Here is a 14,904-nt window from a genome sequence, read left to right as displayed (position 1 = left end):
GTAATTTGAGAAAATATTTATAACAATCCAGGAATTAAATATAACATAAAATCAATTATTAACAGTACAGTACTCAACACTTATAAGTCTATATCAGGAATGAATCCCTGTCTCTCCCGAGCTTGCAGGCGTTCCTTATATCGAGGCCACATCTACTTTATGGCTGTTTTGACATTTATTATAAACAATGACGGCGGCTCGATACAAGGTCTCTCACTGTATGTATATGGGTGGGTAAGTGAGTATGTGTGTGCCTAGTTATATACATATTATATTATATACTTACATATTTACCCATATATATAATTTTTATATTATTCTCATACGATGAATTATCACTGTTATTATGTTTTTACATTTTTTCCAAAAAAAGCTTAAAATGATCTAATCAGATCAGATCAGAAAAACTATCGATTCTGCATATATTTATAAATAATATTTGCTTCCTGCACACCGTGAACCGAAATTATAAAAATTTATCATATTTTGCATAACAAAGGTGCTCTTGTTAGATTTTAATAGCATGAGCCATTTTCTAGTAAAATCCATTTCAATAATTCATTACGTGCTCAAAAATTCCTGCTATCAAATTGTGCCATGAGAAAATAAATATTTATAACACTTAACAGAGGTGTCAAGTATATGTCAATTACTGATTAGATTACCTACTCAATATTCCAATCTAAGAAATTTGAATTTAGATACTGTAATAAACATAGAATAAACTAAATTATTATAGGGCTACTAGTTTAGATACAGAGGAATCCACGCGGATCACCTATCCGCGGCGGGCAGGTGTGAACGAATTCGAAAACGGTAACATAAATAAGTTCCGTGCGGATGCAATCCGCGCGGTTTCCACCGTGTCTGAATTAGCCCTTAATGCAATATTATCTTCAACGGTGAAACTACATTTACAATAAAAATTTTATGTTTCATGGGTCTTTTTTTGGTATTTTTTGATTTTCAAATAAAAATAATAGTAATAACATTTTATTATTCAAAATTATCTACTTAACTATATTAAACTCAGATTTAGTAACAGTTACATAACAACTACAATAACGATAATAATAGTACAAAAGGAAAATTAAAAATAGTAATTTTCTCATGGCACAATTTGGTACATTTATTTTGCAGGCCCCTGTAGCAAATTTTAATTTGTANATTGTATAACAATTTCGACCACATGGCGTGCAAACTTTTTCTCTATTTTGATCATGACCACATTTATCCGGCATTTTTGCTCACTAGATTATTCTCAAAAGTACTTCTCGAAGGTACTGAAAGGTATTCACACAGTTACGAAGTAATAAATTTCGAAATCAGGACACTCTAGGTGCGTGTTCCTGGAACACCGACTGCAACACTACTGACTACACATGCTTTAAGTTTATATACATTGGTTTGTATATGTTTATTGCTATTTTCATGCACACACACACACACACGCACACACACACACGCACGCACGCACGCACACACACACACGCACGCACACACACACATGGAAAAAATTCCTCAAAATTTTGACTGTTTTTGTATCCTTGAAATTCTATTTTTCCATATTATTGTGATGGTTTATGTTGTGCTCAAGTTTCTAAATGTATTTCCATGTTTCAAACACCCACACGCAGACACGGACAAATACACACACAAACACATACGCACATACACACACACCTTATGGGCCTTTCTGTTCCCTTCATTTTGAAAAATTTCGGTGGTGGAAAACTCGAGTAGGCGATCAGCTGGGATTTCACTTTTCACGGATTTTTCATTGTTAAGAGTTCAGGAAACGAACCCTCTGACCCGATTTTTGCGTTATCGGTGACAAACTTTTTTCGCCTTCAAGACCACCATGTGTGAGCCATGAAAATAGAACTTCTAGCCTTGTCCTTGTACAATAGTACTTTGTACAATTATTTAGTGCTTCATGCATAGGGTGATACACACAGTTCTCTTTTTATTGCGATTTACTTTGCTATGAACACATTTAAATGGGAGAAAATGTAGACATATGTAAAAAGTTTTCTGGAATCAGAATAACAATCAGAAAAACAGTTGAACATCAATATAAAGAAGTTTTCAGGAAAAAACATCCTATTTTTTCGTAGAAAATGGATTATATTAAAAAAATTTTTATAATAAACATTCATTGTTCAATTTTGATCGGTACTTATTTTTTATTAGCTTCATAGATATTATTTTTAATTATGATCCCAGTAATGCATAATATATTTTTAATATTTGATAAGCCTAACAATCAACAAAATGAAAATTTTGATAGGCGCAGTTTTATAAATTTGGAGTGTGCTTTGAAAAACAATTATTGTCTTTAAGATACAACCACCGGTATGAAATATTTATGATAAAAATTATATATTACATCCCTATAAATATGTTACGTCTTGCTTCCTTTAGACAATATAATTATTTCAGAGTTCAAATGCTTACTATTTATTTCCTTATAAAATGATAAAACTATGATATACTGTAAATTGCTGGATTCGTAATTAAAAATTTTATCTGACACAACCAATGTATACAAGGTTAGTTAACAATAACTACTATTCAGAATGTAGTAGTGCACCATGATGTTCCTAATTCAATTATCGTTGTTTAATTATGACAGTTGTTGTCAACCATTTTTCCGCCTGTATCGCCAGTAAATAAGAAATATTCAAGGTGTTAACGAAATAAGTAATCAAAATTGGAGAGTATGTAAAACATGTCGAAATATGATGAAAACCTTAATAGAGTTTTTGTCAGTGGCGGCCCTTAAGGGAGATACAGCCCCTTGAAGAGGTCTCAGGAAACAGTTTTTATTGCATAACTTCAAAACGGTCTAATATTAAATGGCGAAATTGTGGGGTTGCATTACTATTTATATGCTTAATAATTGGCAAAATTTGCTACAGGGGTATAAAAAATGCGGAACCATAGGGCAAATATTAGAATTTTATTTGTATGCAATTTTTTCGACTTCCTGAACCCACGGTGTACAGGAAGCAAATTTTATTCAAACGAAAATGTCGAGAAAAACTGCTTATGCAGGGGGCTTGATACTTATAAATACATGCAGAATCGATAGTTTTTAAAATCTGATTAGATCATGTTAAGCTTTTTTTGTAAAAAATGTAAAAACATACCTAATAACAGTGATAATTGATCGTATGAGAATAATATAAAAATTATATATATGGGTAAATATGTAATAATATAATATATAACTAGGCACGCACATACTCAGTTACCCACCCATACACATACATATATACAGGGTCGGAAAGTCCCCATGGTTCATCGGCCGTTACGTGAGAGCGATAAAGAAAGTCATAGAAATCCGTGCGATAGAGAAAGATGGCTATAATGAAAGCGTCTTTTCACCCTTCCGCAAATAAGATCCACTTCTTATTTGTTGAAGGGTGAAATGGGCGGTGACTATTAGACGCCTTTATTATAGCCATCTCTATCGCACGGATTTCTATGACTTACTTGATAACTCTCACGTAACGGCCGATGAACCATGGGGACTTTCCGACCCTGTATATATAAATGTTTACATAAGCAAGTAGTTAATGGAAAAATTTAAATAAATACATGTATGAAAATCATAATTCCGTGTAAACCTTTAGTAGTAATTATTGAACATAATTGTAAATTTAATAAACTTATTTTTTTCAAGTTTATGTACTTATACATAAGACATATATACATAAGAATAAGATATATAAAACATATAACACTGTATTACTATTTTTGTTTGAAAAACTTAAATATTTAAAGATGAATAAGATACAACTGCTTTTTTCTATTTTGGTGAATATGCTGGATTATTTATTGATTTAACTTTTCTTCTATTCCAATGTTTCAAAAATTCCTTATGAATAGATTCTCCTGCCTGCTTAGACCAGATACCAAGTCCATCTCCATTTAGATAATTCCAGGCACTGCGTAAGATGCTCTAGTGTTACACGAACTTTTAAGGTTTTTGAAAGTTCGGTAGATTCAAAAATTGTTTTCAATTCTTTGATTATTTTTCCAGATTATCGCCCTTCTTTGAAGAAAAACAGCTATTTACTATTTTATTCATAATTTTAAGTGTGTTAATAAATGGAACCAAACTTAAAATTCCCACGTTACTATGTGTATATAGAAGGATCATCTAATTTATCCGCGTTTTCCAAAAGAGTACGACAGGAATTCCCTTCAAATGCTTCACCATGATAACTTCTTAAGCTTTTTTGGCCAAATAAATGCCTTTTCTCTACCAAGGATTGGAACTAATCCGTCCGAAAATAAGTGGTTGACGAATCCTTGCATAACATGCAATTCTGGAATGATGCACTTTTTTATCACACAAACATCATCATTTTCTTCTAACAATGGTAAATTTATAGTGCTTTGGCACTCTTTAGCTCTTTTTAAAAGTGCATGTTTATTAAATTTACAATTTTATATTCAATAATTACTACTAAAGGTTTACACTGAATTATGATTTTCATACATGTATTTATTTAATTTTTTCCAACTACTTGCTTATGCAAACATGTATATATAATAATATGTATTGTTAAAACACAGTAATTTGAGAAAATATTTATAACAATCCAGGAATTAAATATAACATAAAATCAATTATTAACAGTACAGTACTCTACACTTATAAGTCTATATCAGGAATGAATCCCTGTCTCTCCCGAGCTTGCAGGCGTTCCTTATATCGAGGCCACATCTACTTTATGGCTGTTTTGACATTTATTATAAACAATGACGGCGGCTCGATACAAGGTCTCTCACATTCGGCCTTCCTGACACAGGGTCGTCCCGGTCCTGTCTTACATGGCACCCCAAGATCTCGATGTCCTGAAGTGTCCTAGAAAGAGACAAAGAATACAACAGCAGTGGCACTTAAAATAATTGTTTTAGTTATTAATCGTAATCATTATTATTATTTTGAGTTTTGAGTCAGCTACTGGGAGTGCATTCGATTAATTTCGGTCAGCTCGACAAAAGCTACAACTTGGAGTACACGGTAGCAGCAGACTCTAAAATGGACTCGACAGACAATTTGCTGGAGTACACACAAAAATGGACTCGACAGACAACTTGCTGGAGTACACACAAAAATGGACTCGACAGACAACTTGCTGGAGTACACACAAAAATGGACTCGACAGACAACTTGCTGGAGTACACACAAAAATGGACTCGACAGACAACTTGCTGGAGTACACACAAAAATGGACTCGACAGACAACTTGCTGGAGTACACACAAAAATGGACTCGACAGACAACTTGCTGGAGTACACACAAAAATGGACTCGACAGACAACTTGCTGGAGTACACACAAAAATNGGCTGTTTTGACATTTATTATAAACAATGACGGCGGCTCGATACAAGGTCTCTCACTGTATGTATATGGGTGGGTAAGTGAGTATGTGTGTGCCTAGTTATATACATATTATATTATATACTTACATATTTACCCATATATATAATTTTTATATTATTCTCATACGATGAATTATCACTGTTATTATGTTTTTACATTTTTTCCAAAAAAAGCTTAAAATGATCTAATCAGATCAGATCAGAAAAACTATCGATTCTGCATATATTTATAAATAATATTTGCTTCCTGCACACCGTGAACCGAAATTATAAAAATTTATCATATTTTGCATAACAAAGGTGCTCTTGTTAGATTTTAATAGCATGAGCCATTTTCTAGTAAAATCCATTTCAATAATTCATTACGTGCTCAAAAATTCCTGCTATCAAATTGTGCCATGAGAAAATAAATATTTATAACACTTAACAGAGGTGTCAAGTATATGTCAATTACTGATTAGATTACCTACTCAATATTCCAATCTAAGAAATTTGAATTTAGATACTGTAATAAACATAGAATAAACTAAATTATTATAGGGCTACTAGTTTAGATACAGAGGAATCCACGCGGATCACCTATCCGCGGCGGGCAGGTGTGAACGAATTCGAAAACGGTAACATAAATAAGTTCCGTGCGGATGCAATCCGCGCGGTTTCCACCGTGTCTGAATTAGCCCTTAATGCAATATTATCTTCAACGGTGAAACTACATTTACAATAAAAATTTTATGTTTCATGGGTCTTTTTTTGGTATTTTTTGATTTTCAAATAAAAATAATAGTAATAACATTTTATTATTCAAAATTATCTACTTAACTATATTAAACTCTGATTTAGTAACAGTTACATAACAACTACAATAACGATAATAATAGTACAAAAGGAAAATTAAAAATAGTAATTTTCTCATGGCACAATTTGGTACATTTATTTTGCAGGCCCCTGTAGCAAATTTTAATTTGTATATTATACCGATTATTAAGCATATAAATAGTAATACAACCCCAAAATTTCGTGATTTAAACCGTTTTGAAGTTATGAAATACAAACTGTTTCCTGAGTTACCCCTTCAAGGAGCTGTATCTCCCTTAGGGGCCGCCACTGGCAAAAACTCTACTAAGGTTTTCATCATATTTCGAAATGTTTTACATACTCTCCAATTTTGAGTACTTATTTCGGTAACACCTTTTACGAAATAATTGGTTAATACAAAGGGTCAGTGATAATATATCAAACAGAGATCATTGAGGTCTCAACAACTACATATGAAATTCATTTCCAGTCAAACTGAAAGTCGAACATTTAAATGACTGTCATGAAAAAGATTGTAATGTGATAGGATCACATTATTTTCTTCAAAAAAATGCAAGGATTTCTCAAAACATCAGTTTTTCAACTTTCAGTCTTTTTTAAACCAATGTTCAATTTTCTCTTATTACATACTCTGATTTTGCAGTACTTTATGTATACCTACATTTTGTCTCATTGAAATATTTTAATAGTAAAAAAGTAAATCGTAATAAAAAAATGTACCTGTACTTTGTATATTTACTGTTGTAAATTTTTTATAACTAATATTGTAAAGGTTAGCTTCTGCTAATAAAGTGCTCTCTCCCTACCTCCCTTCATTGGATCAACAATTTCAATGAATTTAGTTCAATCACTACTCCAAACTTTATTTATCTTGCATCTTCATAGACCCTTGTCTCAAATACTGTTAACTTCATATAATTCATTTTTAGGACTTTAGGCCTAAAATCATCTAAAAATAACTGAAGTTATGACATGGGCTTTGAAAACACCTCGTATTTTGTACCACTAAAAACTGTATATTCAAACCAAATTTTTTCATTGTAATTTGTTTACATTTTGTTCCTTCTGCCTCTTATAATTAATATAGATATATGTATATTAGTGATTACCGTTCTATTTATTGTGTCAAATTCTATATTTGAATAATCATCAGCAAGCAATTTCTAAAAGTATTTATAAATTTGGAAAATATTACTATTAAACATATTTTGTCATTAGAACTATTGAATTTGTATATTTCAGTGGCTATATGCAAGAGAAAATGGGATGTATTACGTGCTAATTTCAGGAGAGCTCATAGAATAGAAAGAAGTGGTATTGGCAAAAAAACATGGAGATATTATAAAAAAATGATTTTTTTAATTCCATTTACAAGAACTGAGGAAGCAACAGATCAGTTAAAACAAGAACAATCTTTAAGGATAGAACCAGAAGCAATATTTAAAGAAACTGAAGAAGTTCCTGAAGAGAAAAACAGTATAGAAAAATCAAATGCAAATAATCAATTTTTTACAAGTATGGCAATGACTATTAATACTTTTCCCATAGAACATCAAATTCGGATAAAGATGATGTTATTACAGCAAGTTTCAGAAGTTCAGCTACTTATGGAAAATTTACCACCTCCTGATTATCCTATCAATCCTTTTACAGACTGAAATAAATTTATTAAGAAAATACTCAATATCATTTTATCAACTATTATTTTAGTGATATTGTTTAAATTCTGAATAAAATTTATCACTGAAATATTAAAACGTATACATTATTTTTTATTAAACATATTTTTTATTGTTCAATAATTCAGTGCAGTATTGATTTGGTTGCAGCATTTTGATATAAAGATTTACCGCTTTAATAAGACCAACGAACAAGATGGCTCATGTGTGTCCAATCAGAACTTATTAGTGTCACTATTAAATATGACTTAACTATTAAACAGAAAAACTTACCATAAATCGTAGAATATCAAAACATAAGATTGTTGCACTCTTTGCTCTGGGTCCTGGGTCTATTATTATTAATAATTTTTACAGCAATTTTTTTTAAAACAAATTTTATAAATATCTAAAGGTAATCAACATATCAAAATTTATTGTCTTGTCCTGTGAAGTCCCTCAGAACTACAGGCGTGCATGGTGGTACTTCCTTCATTGGCAACGCAAGTGGGACCTCCCATCTATTGTGCAGGTCTAGATGTGTGTGCAACAAACCTACGCCATAAGACCGGTTATGAGGTCACAAACGACCTGTCACCACTGAAGTTGCTGACAGTGAAACATTTGGAAGTATTGGATGTGACCAGTTACAGAGGTCACTACAGAACGTCTCGTAGGACCACCATTGTCTGATGAGCGGTTCTGTCCGTAGCCTAGGGTTTCTAATAACTGGTCTATTCCCACAAAGCTTAGCCCAAGTAAAACAAGAGAAGGTCAAAGATTCCTGGCTACATTAAGAAAACATAACATAACAACCCCCGATCTTTAATGAATTCAACAGAAAATATACAGGGGTCAGGTCTTTACGGGAAATATGTGGTACATGTTTCCCTGAATACGAATCTGAAATTCTTTTTATGTCAACTAACAAAACTTATTGTTTTTGTGTAATTTACTAACTTGTATATATTTTTTAGGTATCACTGTGGTTAAAGAGCCAAACATTTAAAAAAACTCTATTTCTAATAAAAAAAGTAAATAAATAAATATTAATAAATACACGATTTATTAAATATTAAGTAATATTGTACGTAGATACATTACCAATTGTAAGTATTTTTTTTAATCAACTGTTACACAGCGAAACTAATGGAAAGTATATTTTTTTAACTTTTACATGATTTATTATGTATTAACCAATACGTATGTAGATACGCTACAAATTTGAGCTTTAAAATAATTATTTTTGCTGTTTTAAGAAACTAACAATAAAAAATAAATGAAAATACTAATCTGATTAATATGAAATCAATTTTTAAAATTGTTTCAAGTTTTTACAAACATTTACGTGTTACTATTTTTTAAGCAATTCGGCGAAAAGGGATTGACCGAATATACCTATCGTATGTTACATTTTTATTTTAGTATTTGACGTTATCGTTTTGTAAACGGGTGTTCGTATAGTACCTTTGTGTAGTATAACAGTTATTTGCTTCAGTGTTTATTGATAGTAGTACAGTGTATTCTTATGTATTAGTTTTCAAGTTTGTGAGTGAAAAAGCATGTACACAAATCAAGAAAGAGGTGATATGATTAGAGCCTTCTTTTGTTGGAAGATTTCACCATATTTCACTGAAATTAATCAGTTAAATAAAAAAAACATTCAGCTAGAAATTCTTTAACATATTTCATAAATGTTTAAAATTCAAGTTTTTAAATGTAAAATGATTCACAAAATTATATTACAAACATTTATTTTTTGTGTGCTTCAATATAATCATACAAATGTGTATTCATTGATGTACTATTCGAAGTATTCTTCTGTTTATTTGGGTAATTGTGAAAAAATTGATGAGCCAAAACATTGTTTCAGGGGTTATTTTTATGAAACTAGTTTACCTAACCAAATAAATATATAATAAACAAATAAAAAATACACATCCCTATATCACACACTTCGATAAGTTGTTAACCTTTTTTTTCCTTTTCAGAACTAAGAATGACAGTTTGCTTTTAATTAGTTTTGACAGTTTAAATTTGTCCTTATAACTAACTAATAACTTAAGTCCTTCCTTGTTGGTTACAAATATTAAACGTAATAATAACATATTACTTTATTACTAAAGAAATAAAAAAAGTAATAATTATTATAAACAAGAATAATGATCTAATATAAGGTTCTATTATGTATTTGTGCTTCTCTGGATTTTGTAACCTTTTCTATTTAAACACAACTGCTTACTTAGGGTCGTATGACACTAAGCTAAAATTTGAACTAATTTCAGTAATTAACTACGAACTTTTTAATTTTGAATAGTATCACAAAAACTACAACAAAAATTTTAGCATAGTGTCATACAACCCTTACCCATTTGGCTCTATTTCTTCAAAGGTGGCACAATACGCAAATAAACAGAAAAAAAACTAAATCTATGCCACAATTAAAAATTTCAGACAGATTTAAGTATAAAATGTTTTAAATTTGACCAATGTGATAATTGTACATAAAAACAAAATACAATATACAGGGTGACTTCACTTTAAATACAGAAACTGCAGGACTAGATTCATTACCAAAAAATAAGTAGAGTTTGCTCTATAAACCTTTCTCCTGTGTGACTCAGTATTCGAGATGTGGTGTTTTATATTTTCTGCCATACCTTCATATGTGCCAACAAAATTTACTACAGCGTATTCACTTAATTAGACCTTTTATTGAATGTAATATTAACCTTGTAGCTTTAACCAGTGGCATGCTACTGGTGCTGCCCTATTTTCCCAAGAAAAAAATATGCCACTGTCGGTTTTTTGTAGAAATAATGGTACATTCAATGAATGAAAAATGTTTCTTGTTGTTTTTTAATAGTAGCAGCCGCTTAGGAAATACTTGGGGTTGTATTTAAGTTTTATTGAATTTTCCTAATAAATTAAATCCGTTTATTTAATAAAAACCTCTTGGTTATATCCAGTGACATGCTACTAAAGCGCTTGCCAGCTTAGAAAAAATAAACTAATAATAAAATAATATTAGCAAATAGGTCGGGTAAGTAATTAACATCTTCCAATCAGGCTACTTATAAAGAAACTTATCATGTCATGATTTTTCCTGAGGAGATTACAATTTTCCTCTATTCTTTGTCACAATTCGTCTCGTGTTCATAAGCCTAAGATGGATTGCAGCTTTAGGAATAAATAAACAAAGCTAATTATAATACTAAAACGAGATCATCGTAAAGCTTACTAACTAATAATGCAGACAAAAGAATCAATTTTTGCAAATAGATTTTAAACAAAAATGAATATGTGGGGACTAAATTTGCGCATTACAGTCGGGAAATAAGTAAATTATCTCCTAAACGGCTGCTACTATTAAAAAACAACAAGAAATACTTTTCATTTATTTAACGTAACAGTACCTGAATTTAACATTATTTCTACAAAAAACCAAGAGTGGCACCTTCAGTAGCACGTCACTGGTTAATGCCACGAGGTTAATATTACATTCAATAAAAGGTCTAACGAAGTGAATACGCTGTAGTAAAATTCATTCAAATCGTTCAGCGCATTTTGAAGACATGACAGAAAATATAATTTTTTGGAAACTTGAATACCCTGTATCTTGAATACCACGTCCCCCAGGAAAAAAGTTTATAGTCTACTTATTTTTTGTCAACTAATCTATTCCTGCAGTTTCTGTATTTAAAGTGAAATCACCCTTTATAATTTATTCAGATACATATTTTTTGAAAATGAATTATTGTAAATTGTACCTATTATATAATATATTAATTTCTTATAACTGTGTTATTGCTTGAACTTGAATTGTTTGATGATCTGATGTTCTGAAAAAAAATACAGAGTATAACAAAAATATAAAATCATGCATTGCAACAATAAAAATACAAATTTCTTTTTAAAGAAATTATCCACAATGAAATTACTAAAAGAAAGTTTAAAAAAATTCAGTTTTCATGACAAAATTTGAGAAAACAAACTTATGATACACGTTCCTAAAGGTCAAAGGTATCCTCCGAATAAATATGACCCCCATTCAAAGTTACACTCTTTATACTCAGTGGGGTAGACTAATAAAGAAAGACTAATACTAAAGAACAATTGGATATAATACCCTACCTAATTTGAAAGATAGATAACAGGATTGCAGACCTTCCATTGTATAATAAATTATTAATAAATTTCTTTCTGCATTTTTTGGAGAAATATGCTATTGGAAATTGTAGATACACATGTAAAGTACTTATATTTTAAATTTTATCTAAAGTTAATTATTTTTAAACACAGAAAAAATTTAAATGTATATTTTTACATATTTGGAACATTTTTACAATTATAGGAATAAAGTTTCATGGGTATATCTCTAATAGTAAGAGAGATATGACCAAATAATCATGCCATTTGATAGCCAGAGCAAACTTTATATCACTGCAATCATAATAAAGTGCTCTATCTATACATAGAAATTTTCATATGTACAGAATATTGCACTATGTTTTACACCTCGCCTGCAGCTGTTATTTTCGGAAACAAATAAAATTGTTAAATATAAATGTTACATAAGTGCTTATAAAGAGTCAGAATTTTATAGAGGAATAAACAAATAAACATTGTAAAGGTGTCAAAATAAACCAACTTTTATTAAATCAACAACCCTATATATTTTTTTTATGATTTTTGGACAGAACATCTTCATTTAGGTTGATCTCAAGGTAAGATATGGCCAAAATAATAAATATCGACATGGCACAATCACTAGGCCCTTTACTATTAGTATGTGCCCTACCGCTAGGTACAGTGCTAACTGTACCCCCGCAAAACAGTGCCAAGCAGATGTAACCATTGAATCGCTTGCTGCAGATACAATGGCACAGCGCACCTTACCTCACCAGATCTTGCACCTAAGCCTCATCCAGTGAAACTGAGCCTAGAACGTGTATTTTTCGGATCGTCAAACAAAGATTAGCTAATAAGCAGTAAAAAAAATGCTGATTATATTTTCTTAAATATTTATAAAGGTGATCTGATGATGAAGATGAGGAAAAACTTATATTTAACATGCTAATCTTTCATTAACTAAAAATATATTGTCTGAACGCTAGATTTGGTGCTACGTCGGATGCTCCATTACGGATGTACCCTTAGAGATACAGAAAGTGTTCTATACATCTAAATTAAAACAATATATAGGGTGTTTCATTAAACAAACAAGTCTATTGCATCAACTTTGTAATGTTCATTTATTTGATGTTTTCAAAAATAACGGCTGTGAGGTGCAAAATGTAAGGAAACACAGTATTCATATAGAGAATGTGTCAATTGAAAATAAAATTCTATATGGTTATAGAGGATGTCAAAAAATGTATGCTAATATTTTATATGTGAATGTTTGATCTTAAATAAATAAAGAAATATATTGGCGACACAAACCAAGGGGATATTGGATATGAGTAAAATGGACTAATTTCATAAGCAAATCATTTTTCTATCACTTCTGATTTAACCAGAAATGGCTACAATTTTTGAAATTTAAATGAGACAATATAATTTTTTTGTCATGAATCATGAAGTTTTAATTTTTTTCTGGTAACTGAGTGTGTTGTACATATAATGTCATTTTTCATTAATAACTATAAACTTTTTTTTATTTGGTGGTTGATTTTTTATTCAACCAAAGATACCTAGAAGTTCTAACACTTCTTTAATTCCATAACCATTTTATCAATCTTTTGTGTTTTCAAAAACAACAAACAGTGTCTATTTAGAAAAAGATACGCCTTTACAGAATACAATAACAAAAAATTTAATTTTCAATTTGTCAAACATGAACAAACTAAACCAGAAAATATTTTAAAGATTCGTAAAGTTAAAAAATATTTTACTTGGTCATTTAGTATCGACGCTTTAGTACCAAAACAAGCTATCTCAAATTAAGCTCACATACCTCTATCCTATACTGATCATTACCTATAGTTTCAATGGATGACCTTGTTTCCAAAAAGTGGGGTCGAGACGTACTCCGTGTGTTTTGCGCATAATTAGGCGCGGTTGCATTCAAATTTAAAAGATTGTCACGGCATGCTCTGTACTATAGCCAATTATATACATATAAGATATTAAATCTATTTCACTGAGTTCACTTCAATTTCTAAATGTTTACTATTTTCTTCTATGAGTCCTCTATTGATAGGCTCCTTATCTAACACATTATTTTACTATTTATTAATTTCAATAAATAACGTAAGTATCCGCATAACCTATTTAATATTTTGCAGGCTCAAATATAATAAAACAGAATACAAATTTATATGCTTTTATAACTATGTACATAGGCATCTTTGTAATTTTGGACATTTTTTAAATGACTGGTGTATTTATTAAACAAGACTTAGTATTTCAAAAAATCGCCACTATTCGCTCTAGCCGGGCAGTTCCGAGCGGGCAGCCGAGCAGAGCAGACGTGTTTTGTGAAAGTGTAGTGCAAGGAGCAAAATCTACCTGCCTTTATTAAGGCTACCTGGAAAGAATCCCTTTTTTTTCTCTTAATCACCGACCTAATCCCCGGCTTAAGCATAGTGGCCGTCGGCATCTTCGTTACAGGTACCTGTGCCGGGGTTATGCCCAGGTAAGTCCCACTTTTACTTATTTATCAGTTATTTGCATTACTTTAGAATACATTTCTTTAAAATTGCGACCCCCGACAAACAATATACCAGACAGACAAATACACCAAAAGACACGTACGCCCCCGTAAGGGGGCATCCCCACACGACTAACGCACACGCACCCCCCACGCACACACACGCAGGCGCACGCACGCACACACAAAACACAAACACACAGACGACACAAACACACAGACAACCCCTCCTACCCACCCCAAATACAACCCCGGGACTCACATACGCTGACATAACCGGAAAAACACAAAACACACAAAATCAAAAACACAACACCTCACCACACGCACACACAGACACGACACCCTCCCAACCGGGCGCGGCGGCCCTGATT

At 31.3% G+C, this 14,904-nt stretch overlaps 1 protein-coding gene across 1 annotated transcript in view; it reads left to right on the top strand.

Annotated features, from left to right (window-relative positions):
* LOC108915823 overlaps positions 1-7,974 on the top strand; it is a 10,250-nt gene extending 2,276 nt beyond the window's left edge. Inside the window, exon 2 of the mRNA XM_023456641.1 lies at positions 7,460-7,974. Within this exon, the coding sequence (XP_023312409.1) occupies positions 7,460-7,875 (416 nt within the window). The 3' untranslated portion in view covers positions 7,876-7,974. The remainder of the gene's footprint in view (positions 1-7,459) is intronic.
* The last annotated feature ends 6,930 nt before the right edge of the window (positions 7,975-14,904 follow it).

The sequence above is a fragment of the Anoplophora glabripennis genome, unplaced genomic scaffold, assembly GCF_000390285.2.
Source record: "Anoplophora glabripennis isolate ALB-LARVAE unplaced genomic scaffold, Agla_2.0 scaffold1928, whole genome shotgun sequence".
Taxonomy (NCBI): Eukaryota; Metazoa; Arthropoda; class Insecta; order Coleoptera; family Cerambycidae; genus Anoplophora; species Anoplophora glabripennis.
The sequence above is the reverse complement of the archived record's forward strand: the minus strand, read 5'-3'. Positions and strand labels throughout refer to the sequence as shown.